This window comes from Hemiscyllium ocellatum, chromosome 5 (assembly GCF_020745735.1).
Source record: "Hemiscyllium ocellatum isolate sHemOce1 chromosome 5, sHemOce1.pat.X.cur, whole genome shotgun sequence".
Lineage (NCBI taxonomy): Eukaryota > Metazoa > Chordata > Chondrichthyes > Orectolobiformes > Hemiscylliidae > Hemiscyllium > Hemiscyllium ocellatum.
The window spans coordinates 84,560,556-84,576,403 of record NC_083405.1 but is presented as its reverse complement, the minus strand read 5'-3'; the positions used below and the strand labels follow the sequence as shown (position 1 = coordinate 84,576,403).

The window sequence follows — 15,848 nt, the reverse complement described above, 5'->3', positions numbered from 1 at the left end:
ATGGTTCCAAGAATCACACAAGGTTAGTTTGCAGGTGTAGAAAATGATTAGAAAGGCAAATAAGATGTTGTCATTTATTGCAAGGGAAATGGGACATAAAGATCAGACAAGAGGCTGTACTGGGTGTGGTTGAGACCACATAGAGAATATTGTATCAGTTTTGTTCCCCTTTTTTGAAAAAAATACATAAATGGTTTAGGGGCAGTTCAGAGCAAGTTCGTGCCTCGTTTCTGAGAAGAACCTCCTCTAAGGGTTGATCAAATTAGGCTTATATCCTACTGATTTTAGAGAAATGAGAGGCGATCTTGTTGAAACTTCTAAGATCTCAAAATATTGAATAGGATGGATACTGGGAGAACAATTGTACTTGTGTGGTGATTAAAACCAGGAGATATAGTTTAAGGTGAAGACATTGCCCCTTTAAAACAGAAATACGAGGTTCAAGGTGAGTGGCAAGACTTTTAGGGAGGATGTGAAGAAAATCATTTTTACCCAGACAGTGGTGACAATCTGGAATGTGCTCATAGAAGGATGGTCAAGGCAAATTGCCTAACATCCTTTAAAAAGTATATGAATGAACTCTTGGCACGTCATAACATTCAAGGCTATGGGCTAAATGCTGGTGCAGGAAGTCCCCTATCTACAAACGGGTTCCGTTCATAAGGCTGTTCATAAGTTAAATTTGTATGTAAATTGGAACTGTTATGTACGGTGCACATCTAGCATCAATTAGTCAAATATTTGTCTTTATATGTTGTATATATTTTACCTAAAACATTAAAGAAATATTTCTTAAATTGTTTAGATAGAAAAGAAAAGATAATGATGAAAGGTTAATGCTTACTGTCATTCCAATCGATGTCTTGCATACCAGAATTACCATTAACAAATAAGATGACTATATTAATTGGATGATAGGCGTGCTGTTGGAGAGGACGGGCCTGGTGTTGAAGTAAATTTCTTAAAGTAAACATCAAGGGTGGCTTGGAAAGAGCTTTTATTTTTCTTATTATAAATGGCCTTTTGGCAGCTGAAGCTGTCGGTAACTATCCGGTAAACTTTGGTGAACCTCTCTGCATTAGGATCTTGCTCTTCTAACTTTGCCATCCCTGTTTCAATGAGATGAAAGGCTTCAGCTAACTCCTTCATCAACAATTTCTTGGGTTCTGGGATTTCTAGGTCCAGGCCTTCTTCCTCAAATGTTATAATCTGTTGCTCCAGCTCCGAAAGGTCTTCATTGGTCAGTTACATTCCCTACAGTGTGGAAACAGGCCCTTCAGCCCAACCAGTCCACACCGACCCTCCAAAGTGCAGCCCAACTGGACCCATTTCCCTCTGACTAATTGAACTAACACTATGGGGCAATTTAGCACGGCCAATTCACCTGATCTGCACATCTTTGGACTGTGGGAGGAAACCGGAGCACCCGGAGGAAATCCACACAGGGAGAATGTGCAAACTCCACACAGACAGTCATCCAAGGCTGGACTCGAACCTGGGACTTTGGTGCTGTGAGGCAGCAGTGCTAACCACTGAGCCACTGTGCCACCTCCTCAGCATGGAATTCAAGCAAATCTAAGAAGGGGTAAGATTAAGGAGAGCAGAGGACATTCTCATCAAAAGGAAGAATACAGCTTATGTAGGGTGGAGGAAGCAAGGATTTAGTACAGCTTTAGAGAATTACAGGTTTGCTAGAATGGAGTTCAGAAATGGACTGAGGAAAGCCAGGAGGGTGCACGAGAAAGGCTTGGCAGGAAGGATTAGGGAGAACCCAAAGGCATTTTACTCATATGTGAAGAATAAGAGAATGATCAGGGAGAAGGTAGGGGCGATCAGGGATAGCACAGGTAATTTTATCCTAGGTTGCTCCGGGAAGCGAGAAAGGAGGTTGCTAAGCCACTGGTGAAGATTTTTGCTTCCTCACACTTCACAGGAGTCATACTGGAGGATTGGATGGAGGCAAATGTTGTTCCTCTTTTCAAGAAAGATAATAGGGAAATCCTTGGCAATTACAGACCATCAGTCTTACATCTGTGGTCAGCAAGGATTTTGGAAAGAATTCTGAGGGATAGGATTTATAACCGTTTGGAAAAGCACAGCGTGATTAAAGGCAGTCAGCATGGCTTTGTGAGGGGCAGGTCATGCCTAACTAATGTTATTGAGTTCTTTGAGGAGGTGACAAGACAGGTCGATGAAAGTCGAGCAGTAGATGTGGTGTATTTGGATTTCAGCAAGGCATTTGATAAGGTTCCCCACAGTAGGCTCATTTATAAAGTCAGGAAGTATGGGATACAGGGAGATTTGGCTATCTGGATTTAGAATTGGTTGGCTGATTGAAGGCAGAGTGGTTGTGGATGGAAAGTATTCTGCCTCGAGGTCAGTGGTGAGTAGGGCCCCACAGGGCTCTGTTCTTGGGCCTCTGCTCTTTGTAGTTTTTGTTAATGATGTGGATGAGGAGATTGAGGTGGGTTAGTAAATTTGCAGGCGACACAAAGATTGGAGGTGCCGTTGATGGAATCGAGGGCTGTTGCAGGTTGCAGCGTGACATAGGCAGGTGCAGAGCTGGGCTGAGAAATGACAGATGGAGTTCAACCTGGATAAATGCAAAGTGATGCATTTTGGAAGGTCGAAATTGAATGCTGAATATAGGATTAAAAACAGGATTCTTGGCAGTGTGGAGGAACAGAGAGATCTTGGCGTTCAAGTACACAGATCCCTCAAAGTTGCCACCTAAGTAGATAGGGTTGTTAAGAAAACATATGGTGTTTTGGCTTTCATTAACAGGGGGATCAAGCTTAAGAGCTGCAAGGTTTTGCTACAGCTCTACAAATCCCTGGTGAGCTGAAAAATGTGTTGCTGGAAAAGCGCAGCAGATCAGGCAGCATCCATGGAGCAGGAGAATCGACACTTTGGGCATAAGCATTATGCCCGAAGTGTCGATTCTCCTGCTCCATGGATGCTGCCTGACCTGCTGCACTTTTCAAGCAACACATTTTTCAGCTTTGACCTCCAGCATCTGCAGTCCTCACTTTCTCCAAATCCCTGGTGAGACCACACTTGGAATACTGTGTACAGTTCGGGTTGCCCTACTATAGGAAAGATACAGAGGCTTTGAAGTGGGTGCAAAGAAAGTTTACCAGGAGGCTGCCTGGACTGGAGGGCTTGTCTTATGGAGAGAGGTTGACTAAGCTCAGACTTTTCACTCTGGGGAGAAGGAGGAAGAGAAGTGACCTGATTGAAGTATACAAGGTATTGAGAGGCATGGATAGAGTCAATAGCCAGAGACCTTTCCCCAGGATTGCTGGACATGCACATGGATAGCAGTGAATTGAGGGGTGCATAGGTAAGGTTATTTTATTTTACATTAGGATTAATCCTCAGCACAAGATCATAGGCTGAAGGGCCTGTTCTGTGCTGTACATTTCTCTGTTCTATGTTCTAAAACATCATCTTTATTGATGTTTAATTGCAGTTGCTTGTGACCAATATCAACCACAGGTTGCCTGGCTTTGGTGATATCCTCACCTCTAAACTCTGTAAAACCACATGTGAACTGGAGGCACAATTTGTTCCTAACTCCTTTCATGTTGGTATTCTTCACTTCCTCCATTAAACTGTAGTGTTTTGATGCCATTGTAGATGTTGTAAATCCTCCAGAACTCCTTTAAGGTCATTGCATCATCTTAGGTAGCCCTGACTGCTAGTGGGAAGGTTTGGTGCTAATAGTAAGTCTTAAAGGAGGCTATGATTCCCTGATCCATTGGCTGAAGTAGTGATGTGGTGTTGGCAGGTAAAAAAACGACTTTTACATTGGGGTGAAAGTCATTTAAAGTGCTTGGATGTCCAGGGGCGTTGTCAAGCACAAGGAGAATTTTGAAAGGTGTTTGCTTGGCCAAGCAATAACATTCAGCAGCAGGAACAAAAATGTTCAGGAACCAATATTCGGAGAGAGCTTTTGTTACCCAAGCATTTGTGTTTGTCTTCCAAATATCGGGAAGAGATGCCTTGATGATTTGCCAAAGTACCTTCGGATTTAGGGAGCAGTACACAAGCATAGGCTTAAGCTTGCAATCTCCTGATGCGTTACCACCAAGCAATACATCAGCCTATCCTTGGATGCCTTATGCCCTGGAGCGGTTTTATCTCCTCTTTTGAAATGTATGCCCTTTCAGGCATTCTTTTCCAAAATAAGCCAATCAGGCACATAACTTCCCTCCTCAATAATTATATTAAACATTTCTGGAAACTCCTCACAGCACTTACATTGGCACTTGCTGCTTCACCTTGCACTTTACTATTGTGTAAATTTACCCTCACTTTCAAACAGTTGAACCAACCCATATTCGCAACAAATTCTTCATCACAAGCACCTTCACTTGCTGCACGTGCAACTTTTAACTCACTGAAAAGGCTTCGAGCCTTTTCTTGCATTAAGCCAAGGCTAATAGGCATATTACGGTGATTTTGATCCTCTAACTAAATTACCAATAGCCTTTCCATTTCAATAATTAAACCACTGCATTGATTAGTGATAATTGTCGCTTTCATCGGGACAGAGCCTTTTGCACGCTCCATTACTCTCACCTTGTCCTTTATAATTGTCTTGATCATTGATTGACTGTAGCCTAATGCTTTTCCAATGTTTGTTGGTGTTTCACCTCTATCTGATCACTTTATTATTTCCACTCTCCTTTCAATCGTGATCATTTGCCTTTTCTTCCTTGCATCACCACTTGTATCAGATTTATGCTTTGAAGTCATGATTACAAGGAAAAACACATGACATTGTGCATGGGAAATCATGTCTCCCAAACTTGATTGAGTTTTTTGAAGAAGTAACAAAGAGGATTGATGAGGGCAGAGCAGTAGATGTGATCTATATGAACTTCAGTAAGGCATTCAACAGGGTTCCCCATGGGACACTGGTTAGTAAGGTTAGATCTCATGGAGAGCTAGCCATTTGGATACAGAACCAGCTCAAAGGTAGAAGACCGAGGCTGGTGGAAGGTTGCTTTTCAGATTGGAGGCTAGAGGAGTGTCACAAGGATCGGTGCTGAGTCCACTAATTTTTGTCATTCATGTAAAAGATTTGGATGTGAGCATAAGAGTTATAGTTAGTAAGTTTGCAGATGACACCAAAATTGGAGGTGTAGTGGACAGCAAAGAAGGTTTCCTCAGATTACAATGGGACCTTGATCAGATGGGCCAATGAGCTGAGGAGTGGCAGATGGAGTTTCATTTAGATAAAGGTGAGGTGCAGCATTTTAGGAAAGCAAATCTTAGCAGGATTTATCCACTTAATGGTAAGGTCCTAGGGAATGTTGCTGAATGAAGAGACCTTGGAGTGCAGGTTCTTAGCTCCTTGAAAGTGGAGTCACAGGTAGATAGGATAGTGAAGAAGGCGTTTGGTATGCTTTCCTTTATTGGTCAGAGTATTGAGTACAGGAGTTGGGATGTCATGTTGCAGCTATACAGGACATTGGTTAGGCCACTTTTGGAATACTGTGTGCAATTCTGGTCTCCCTCCTATTGGAAGGATGTTGTGAAACTTGAAAGGGTTCAGAAAAGATTTTCAAGGAAGTTGCAAGGGTTGGAGGATTTGAACTAGAGGGGGAGGCTGAATAGATTGGGGCTGTTTTCCCTGGAATGTCGGAGGCTGAGGGGTGACCTTATAGAAGTTTATAAAATCATGAGGGGCATGGACAGGACAAATAGATAAAGTCTCTTCTGTGGGGTGGGGGAGTCCAGAACTAGAGGGAATAGATTTGGGATGAGAGGTTTAGGGTGAGATTACCTACAGTATGGAAACAGGCCCTTAGGCCCAACAAGTCCACACTGACCCTCCAAAGAGTAACCCACCCAGACCCATTCCCCTACACATTATTTACCCCTGACTAATGCATGGCCAATTCATCTGGCCTGTACATCTTTGGATTGTGGGAGGAAACTGGAGCACCTGGAAGAAACTCCACACAGACAGTCACTCGAGGTGGGAATTGAACCTAGGTCTCTGGTGCTGTGAGGCAGTAGTGTTAACCACTGAGCCACTGTGCCGTCCTCTCTATATAAAAGAGACCTAAGAGGCAACTTCTTCATGCAGAGGGTGGTACATGTATGGAATGAACTGCCAGAGGAAGTGGTGAAGTCTAGTACGATTGCAACATTTAAAAGGCATCTAGATGGGCATATGAATCGGATTTGGAGGGATATGGGCCGGGTGCTGGCAGGTGTGACTAGATTGGGTTGGAATATCTGGTCGGCATGGACAAGTTGGACCAAACAGTCTGTTTCTGTGCTGTACATCTCTATGACTTAAAATGGTGATGACAGCATGGCAACAATGACTGGCCAACGACCCACTAAAAAGTGTTTTGAGTGCCACACACAGGTACGTACAGATACTGTACATCGTCGGCCTGTTCGTTAATACGAACCATTGTTTGTAACTGGGATAAAAGGTTTCATTGGGGTTGGTTCATAAGTACGGGCATTCATAATCTGTGAACTTCCTGTACCTGTAAATAGAATTAGGTCAAAGGTCAGGTGCTTTTCACCTGTCAATGCAGACTTGATGGGCCTGAAGGGCTTCTTCTGCACTGCTGATATGTTACGAGTGTGAAAAGGCAGAGACAGGTAAATAGGTCTGAAGTGATCAGCCACTATCCAACTAAATACACATCAGGCTGGAGGGGCTGAGTGGCTTAAATTATTCCTATGTCCAGATAATGAAAATACCAGCCCCAGGTGCACGTTTTATAGTGAAAAGTGGACTGTCTTAGTTAATTAAAACTCAACAAAAAGCTAAACAAAAACTTAAAATGGAGAAATTCCAAGTAGAAAGAAACAGATGGAAGTACTCAGTCAACAGACAAGCTAACGCTTCAGGCATCTAGCCTCAAAACAGATGTAGATACAAACCAGTCTGATCTAAGAGCGACAAAAAAAATCATGTATTTGCTCTCCATCCCTCTACAAATATATCAACTATTTCCTGCATCTTTTTTTTCAAAAATTAAACATAAGCTGTTCCTGTGCAGCTGCCCAAATGAAACAGAACCAACATCTCACAACATGAGATGTGTCTCAAAGTTACTCCCTGAGACATATTCACGACCAAACCCCCCCCCCCCCGTCCGAGAGTGGCTGAATGGGAAACCACACCCGATACATGGTGGGAGATACCAACTCCCGGAGTGGGGAGGTGGACGGGGAGAGGAGAACCCCTGCAGATTTTTTTTTAAAAAGGACCTACAGATCAAGTAATCATGTTCCCAAAAATTCACATCGAATCAATCAAACGTAATGCTATGTAAAGATGAGAAATGTCCTGTGTGTGAGGGTTGTTTGGCACTGAGGAGTTTCCCTCTCCCCCTCCCTCTGGGTGAGGGTGAGCCCGGTGAATGTTGCGAGTTGGGGAAGAGGAAGCGGAGCTGTCCCTGTTTGTCTCTATAGCGGAGCTTGGTGCCTTACTCTCTGATAATGGCTTATCCTGGATATGGGGCGGTATGTATTCGGCATGATAGGGGTCTTAGTGCAAACGGAGTGGGGGGCTAAGCTGTAAGCATAAGAGACCGCCTGTCGTTGGACGTTCAGCCAGAAGTTAATGTAAATATTCTCTCTGTGTTTTCTTCCTGGTGGCGGGGATTTTGGAGGCGCTGTTTTCAGCGCGTTTGCTTTCATTTTATTCGCGCTGGACAAGTTCATACCGTCCCTGCGTCGATTCTTGTGCAGACGTTCACCGCACTGGGGACATTGTTTCTGGTTGTTGGTGAGTTCGTGTGTAAACTGAAGCAAGGGGACACAGTATCTTCTGGTAATCCGGCCCGACTTACTGGTGTGTCGCTTTCTAATGTGTGAAGCAGTGGATCCGTCCTCAGCCCTGCTCCTCTGTTGAGGTTTCACTGGTGAGGTTGGGCAGCACTGCTGTGATGTGCCTCCTGGATTTCCCCCGATTCTTTGTAATGATATTTGCTTTCAATAAAAGGTCCTTTAGCCTTTCCCTTCATGTCAGCATTCCACAGGGACCGTTACCTCTGCCACTCTTTGGTCTACTCCATCACCCCCAACATCTCTTCATCTTCATCTCTCTCTCTCCACCGCCCCCTCCTCCCCCCCGCCCTCGCAACAGAGTCACTTCATCTTTCCCCCCGTCCACTGTAACAGTATCACTTCATCTCTTTCCCCCCGCAACAATATCACATCATCTCTTCCTCCCCCCAACAGTATCACTTCATGTCACTGCCCCTGCAACAGTATCCCTTCATCTTCCCCCCCCAACAGTATCCCTTCATCTCCCCACCCCCCAACAGTATCCCTTCATCTCCCCACCCCCAACAGTATCCCTTCATCTCCCCACCCCCCAACAGTATCCCTTCATCTCCCCACCCCCCAACAGTATCCCTTCATCTCCCCACCCCCCAACAGTATCCCTTCATCTCCCCACCCCCCAACAGTATCCCTTCATCTCCCCACCCCCCAACAGTATCCCTTCATCTCCCCACCCCCCAACAGTATCCCTTCATCTCCCCACCCCCCAACAGTATCCCTTCATCTCCCCACCCCCCAACAGTATCCCTTCATCTCCCCACCCCCCAACAGTATCCCTTCATCTCCCCACCCCCCAACAGTATCCCTTCATCTCCCCACCCCCAACAGTATCCCTTCATCTCCTCTCCCCCCCAACAGTATCCCTTCATCCCACACCCCCCCAATGGAACCCCTCATCTCCACCCCCCAACAGTATCCCTTCATCTCCCCACCCCCAACAGTATCCCTTCATCTCCTCTTCCCCCCCCCAACAGTATCCCTTCATCCCACACCCCCCAATAGTATCCCTTCATCTCCACCCCCCACAGTATCCCTTCATCTCCACCCCCCCACAGTATCCCTTCATCTCCACCCCCCAACAGTATCCCTTCATCTCCCCACCCCCCAACAGTATCCCTTCATCTCCCCACCCCCCAACAGTATCCCTTCATCTCCCCACCCCCCAACAGTATCCCTTCATCTCCCCACCCCCCAACAGTATCCCTTCATCTCCCCACCCCCCACAGTATCCCTTCATCTCCACCCCCCCACAGTATCCCTTCATCTCCACCCCGCCACAGTATCCCTTCATCTTCCCCCCCTCCCCACAGTATCCCTTCATCTTCCCCCCCTCCCCACAGTATCCCTTCATCTTCCCCCCCCTCCCCACAGTATCCCTTCATCTTCCCCCCCCCCTCCCCACAGTATCCCTTCATCTTCCCCCCCCCTCCCCACAGTATCCCTTCATCTTCCCCCCTCCCCACAGTATCCCTTCATCTTCCCCCCCCAACAGTATCCCTTCATCTTCCCCCCCTCCCAACAGTATCCCTTCATCTATCCCCCCAACAGTATCACTTCATTCTCCCCCCCCAACAGTATCACTTCATTTCCCCCCCCAACAGTATCACTTCATTTCCCCCCCCAACAGTATCACTTCATTTCCCCCCCAACAGTATCACTTCATTTCCCCCCCCCAACAGTATCACTTCATCTCCCCCCTCCCAACAGTATCACTTCATCTCTTCCCCCCCCCCAACATTATCATTTTATCTCCCCCCCCCCCCCCCCCCTCCATGTTATCACTTCATTCGTTTCCTTCCTTCCCCAACCCCCCCCCCCCCCCCCAGTGGTATCACATCATCTCCCTCCCCCAACGGTATCACATCACCTTGCCCACACCCCTTCATTTCACTCTCATTCCCCCAATAGTATCACTTCATTTTACCCACCCACAGCATCCTTCATCTGATCTTCCCCAGCATCACTTCATCTTCTCCCAACACCTCTTCATCTACCCCCTGCCCCATCCCCAGCATCATTTCATCTTCCAGACCCCAGACCCCAACATCTCTCCCAGTGATGTCTCTTCATTTGATTTTCCCCTTTCATTAGGCATTCCTTTGCCCACACCTCACCCTGCAATGTCTCTTCGACTACCCCTTCAGCCCTCCAAGGCAGATTCTCGACTCTCCTCGCTATTTAAAACCCAACACCCCTTCCAGGTAAACCAGAAATTTACTCGTAGTCTTTTTTTTCCAATCTGGTTATTTGGTGCGCATTTACGTTGGCAGGCTGGGTGACAATTTTGATCTGAGAATAACTATGTTTTTCCAGACACTTTTAAAAATTCTTGATCTCCAATGCCCAAATTTTAGTTTTGTTTGAGAGCGATCTAGTCCATCCCATTCACTAGCTTTATCCAATTAGCACTACAAGTTTATGTATCTCTAGTGCTCATCTACTTCCTTTTTATAATCTTGGTGAGTTCCTATCTTTGCCATTTGCTTGATTTTTAAAAAAGTTCTCTCAACTCCCTCTAACTCTGGCCCAAAATGTCACCTGTGTCCCTTAACTATTACACCATCAGGTAATGGGAGCCAGTTTACTTTGTCTGCAGTTTTTAAATCTGTCATAATCTTGTACACTTCTGTCAAATTCCTGTAGACCCACCTTTGCTCAAATAATCTCTGACCCAACTTTATTACTAAAATTCCTATTCCCTCGAGCCATTCTTGTAAGTGCCCTCTGCATTCTTTGAAGGGTATTCATAATATCTCTAAAGTGTAGTGTTGAGAACTGGACACTATGCTCTATTTGTGGCCTAACTGGAGCTTTATTAAAGGTTCAGTGTAACTTCTCTGCTTTTATATTTAATACTTCCAATTTATAAAGCACAATTTATGTCTTTTTACTGTCCGTACAGAATGCCACTGTTGGAGATCTATATGTCTGAACATAGGTTCCTCTGTTCCTATGAACACTCCAGAATGGTACTATAAAGTCTGAATTGTTGCAGTCTTTTTCATCTTCCAAAGTGCACCACTCCAATTTCTTTAAGTTTCATCTGCAAATTGCAATAAGACAAAAAGAAACTGACAATCAGTTAGGATCAATTTTATTCTGTACCATTCTTCTTAGTTTGGTATCGTTGGCTGATATTGAAATTTGACTCCATTCCTGTATCCACATCATTTGTTTAAAAGAATATGAAAACAAACAATGGTCCCACCATTGCCCATGAGAAACAGCACTGCCTACCATCCCTCAGTTAGTTGGGTAAACAATTTACAACAATTTGCTGTTTCCTGCGCTTATGTCATTTTTTTTCCCAAGCTGATACTGACCCTCCTGTGACCATCAATTTTGATAACCAGTATTTGTTCTGTGATATTCTGTCAAACTTCATGAAAACATCAACTGCTGTAAACCCCTCACAGTTTTCCCTAACACATTATCAAAAAAAACCAATTAATTTGTCAAAAATGATCTCTCTTTACTGGTCTGTGCTGACTCTCCATAATTAAACCTTTTCTTTACTTACTTTCTAAAATCATTTTTGATATTGATATAACCTGACTTCTCTGGTTGTTTCAAAACATGCTTTTTTTTTAAATCGAATCCTCTGGCACCTCCATCATGTCTAGGGAAGTTTGGATGTTTTATGGTGAGCCCTATTGTTACCTCCAGCCTCGCTTCCTTTAGTAACCAGGGATGCAAGCCATTTGCATCAAGTGACTTTTCTATTCAAAGCACAGTCAGTGTTTCTTGTAAGTCTTGTTTCTCACTTTTCACTCCATCTCCTTTTGAAATTTCATTGACTCTTTCTTAACAAACCCTAAGACAAAGAATTCATTGCCTTGTCTTCTGTCTCTAAAACTCATCCATGCCAACCAGACATCCCAATCAGACCTAGTCCCATTTGCCAACATTTGGTCTCTCAGCCCTTCCTATTCATTTTAAATAGTGCAATTGTACCTGCTTCCACCACTTCCTCTGGTAGCTTGTTCCATACACGAAAAAATTGAAACAACACAGTAAGGTGATTAATGCATGTGCTTTAAACCCAAAATACTTTTCTTCCAAGCCCCATTTACACAAAAGACAGGCAGACAAACACAGTTGAGATTTAAAAAAAAAACAAACTGGCCAGATTGCTTTAAGGTTTTCATGATGCATTGCTTCAGACTCTTTGGCTGTTTTTCTGTAATGTTGATTAGGGTCACCTTCTTCATTTAGCCAGGAAAAGACAGCAATATTTCTAAGGCGAAAGTGAGGACTGCAGATGCTGGAGATTAGAGTCGGGAGTGTGATGCTGGAAAAGCACAGCAGGTCAGGCAGTATCCGAGGAGCAGGAGAATCGACGTTTTGGGCAAAAGCCTTTCATCAGCAAGATTTATAACTCGGCTTTCCTCTTTTTGGGCTTTTGGAAGCTGATATGAGTTTAGACAGGGAGCTTTCAAATCTTCCTGCTGTGTCAGCAGCAGCCCAGAACCATCTCTCAGAAGATGTGGTTGAAAAAACCTTTAATTCTGGTTCTGTCCAATTGACTGATGGGCTCTTCCCAATGCCTCAATTAGCAATCAACAACTGCCACTTGAGCATAGGGTCTCTCCCAGATAATGACCTAACTAATAGCCAACTTCTGCTATCTGTTTAAACATAATGCTCTTCCTTGGGTCACTGTATCTGTTAAACCTTTCATCATTAAGACTTAGCCTGCAACTAGCCTCCAGGCCTGGCCTTACAAAGAAAGAATGTTTAATCTGTTCTTTTCCTTTTCCCACAATCTGTCCCAAAGTCCATCAGTTATTTCCAACTTATAATTCAAATTTGATAAAAGAATAATACAGTGAGGTACTCAAATAGAATAGCAATTAGTCACATGTATTTTTACAAAAAAAAATCCAGTGAAAAGTTTCATGAGTTGCTGTACCGCCGTATTAATGACAGAAGTCAAAGAAAAGAAAAAAAAACTAAGACTGTTGCAGTTCTGGGAAAATCGATTTAAGATGGTGAATACTGAACTGCCTGGCAGCCACCAACAGAAGACCTGCGCACCTACAAGGCCTCCTCTGCAGAAAGGTTTTGTTTCTCTGGCCTGAGAGCCACAACTCCTCATTAATATAGTGAACACAGAACAGCACAGCATGGGAACAGGCCCTTTGGCCCACCATGTCTATCTCAACCATGATGCCATTCTAAACTCATCCCTTCTACATGCACATGGTTCTGTATCCCTCTATTTATATGGGTGCCTGTCATGTGGGAGACTGGGATTCAAATCCCTGACAAGGAAAATTCTAATATCTCTGTGACAGGCTGTGTATTATTTATAAATGTGTGTGTAAATTAGGCCTTTTTTTAAGGTCCCTTGTGGTGCAGTGTGAGTGATCCTACTTCAGTCAGGAGGCCTGGGTTCAAGTCCCACCTGCTCCAGGGATGTGCGATAACATCTCTGAACAAGATGATTTAGAAAATATCTAAATGTTTCTGAAAGAGTTTCCTTTCTTTTCTCTGAAATGTTGACCTCTGATTTTCTTTTTACGGTTTTTGTTTATTTTCCTATTTTCTCTTTTCACTTGGCTGTTCAAGGCTATGCATTATGATAAAAGAAATGCTGAAAAAAGAAAGAGGAAAAAAATATTTTGTAATGATTAGAGATGGTTGTGTTCACTACTATTATCCATCAAATTTCAAGATTCTTAGTGAACTTTGAAATGTGTGCTGGCCACACAATTATTGTAGTCAAGCTAATTCAGCAACAAGCAACAGTCTGACTTCAGCTGTGCACTATAATCTAGCACAATCCCACATACTGAATTAGAAGTAGCATCAAGCTAAGCTGACCTCAGTGATTGTTTAGATGTTGATTCAAGTTTGGACAGATACTGACATGATGCTAAATACTGTCTACATGCTTAGTTTCAAAGATCCTGGGAGTGAATGTGAAGATGGGGAATGTTTTTCATTTAAAATTTGTTCACTAATGTGAATAAAGAGGGCAGGAACTATTAAACTTATCGTAGGATATCCATGTTTTCCAGAAAAATTGTATCATTCCATTACTCTGCTCTCTTGGATTAAATAAACAGCTTAACTGAGACAGTTCATCTCCTCAGGAATATCGATAAATATTTTCTCGTACTCCCGTGTATAAAACATCCGGGTACATTTGCGAGACTAGAACTATCACAAGAGTGTATAAATTAATCAGTCCATAGGTGTGACAACATTTCCAATGGAGGACCACTGTTACATTCCAGCTCACAGCAACAACATCATCTGTTGGGCTCTGATAGCAGAGAACCTATGCATCTTGAAGTGTGTGGCATGTGCATTGCAACAGCTTGCATTTGTATAGTGCCTTTTAACATCTTAAAATATTCCAAGAAGTTTTGCAAGAATGTGAACAGAACCCAGTTACCTAGTTACAGAATTGGTCAAAAACAAATGTCACAGGTGCTACAAATCTGAGATGATAGTTCTGATGAAAAATCAAAGACATGAAACTTTTATTTCTCAACAGAGACATGACCTGGCCTGCTCAGGACTTGACAGTATTCCTTCAGATTCAGATCTTGGATGGGTGATTGGGAATACTAGGTGCAGGATTAGAAGGTTCTTGTGGTAATGTCCACATCTCTTGAGTTAGAAGACCTGGATTCAAGTCCCACCTGCTCCAGAAGTGTGTGTTAACATCTCTGAGCAGGTTGATTAGAAAATATCCAAGACCAAGCAATTAGTGGATTAACAGAACCGGCAATGTGCAAGTAACAAGAATAGAAGGAGTCTGGAGATCTCAGGGGTAGAGGAGATTACTGAGGTAGGATAGTGTGAGGCTGTACAGGAATTTTGAAGACCAGGATGAGAATCTTAAAATTCCAACATTGCCAGTCCTGGTCAGCAAGCACAGGCATTATGGGTAAACAGCGTGACACTAAAGCCAATGATTACCTTCCTAATTTGAAATGTGTGGCCTCAGTAGAGATCCTCTGTGGTGAAGCTGTTTAGCAAATGTATCAATTAATCTTTATTCCTCACTGTATAGCTTGATAATGTTCTGAAGTAGTCTCACCATTATTGAAGTAAAGTTCCAAAGGCATTAGGTGATCTTAAGTATCTTGTCTGACTGTTATTAATTCAGATGTGAGCATTTGTAACCTACTGTCAGATGGGAAATCCAAAGCTGAGCTCTTGTGCTGTTCCATCAGCTGGCCAAATATATACATATAGCTGGAATTTCTATATAATTATCAGGAGTATAGACCCTGGGTGATCTTCCTTTGCTACATGCTCTAGGAGTGGTGTGAGCTTTTGTGCACTTCCTATTTAAGCTTCAGTCGCAAAGGCAAGGAATCAACAATGGAACCTTATTGGTGTATATTGCTAAGCTACTCATTAGACAGATTAGATGGGTCTGAAAATGTGTTGCTGGTTAAAGCGCAGCAGGTCAGGCAGCATCCAAGGAACAGGAAATTCGACGTTTTGGGCACAAGCCCTAGGTGGGTCACAGAGTTTCACCTACCAGGCTATTCTGTCAGAGTGTCTACCTCATATTACTCCCATATTTGCAGCATTATTATGGTAAAATCTGAATGAGTTGTACTGTGGAGTGAACAGTAATCATTGACAGGATACAGACTAAAGTAGCTTCATTCCCTGAATCCCATCTAGAATCATTTCTCCTGGTTACAATTTTATAATTGTGCAAATATATCTGAGGCTACAGTCACTATAACTCCTGCGGTCACTGATAAATTTCCTGCCAACATAGCAACTTTTCTATTTGATTTTTAATTAGTGTTACTGGATAAGAGCAAGTGTATACTTTCTGTTGTGGAAAAAGATAATTAAATGATTAATCAAACAGTTCAGGTTAGGTGATGACGTGGGCTTTATATTGCTGTTTGATCTTCGGAAGGTACACTTCAAATCAGTCATAACTGACTCAGTGAAAGTCGTCTTTGTTAGTTTTAACAGTAGTTGTAGAAATAGTCAAATTCTGCTCAATGGAAAGTAAGTTTGAGCACAGATTGTCAAAT

The 15,848-nt window shown here is 43.3% G+C and overlaps 1 protein-coding gene across 1 annotated transcript in view; it reads left to right on the top strand.

Annotated features, from left to right (window-relative positions):
* The first annotated feature begins 7,394 nt into the window (after positions 1-7,394).
* Positions 7,395-15,848, top strand: part of LOC132815767 (sorcin-like) — a 46,664-nt gene continuing 38,210 nt past the window's right edge. Inside the window, exon 1 of the mRNA XM_060824938.1 lies at positions 7,395-7,503. Coding sequence (XP_060680921.1) covers positions 7,480-7,503 — 24 coding nt within the window. The 5' untranslated portion in view covers positions 7,395-7,479. The remainder of the gene's footprint in view (positions 7,504-15,848) is intronic.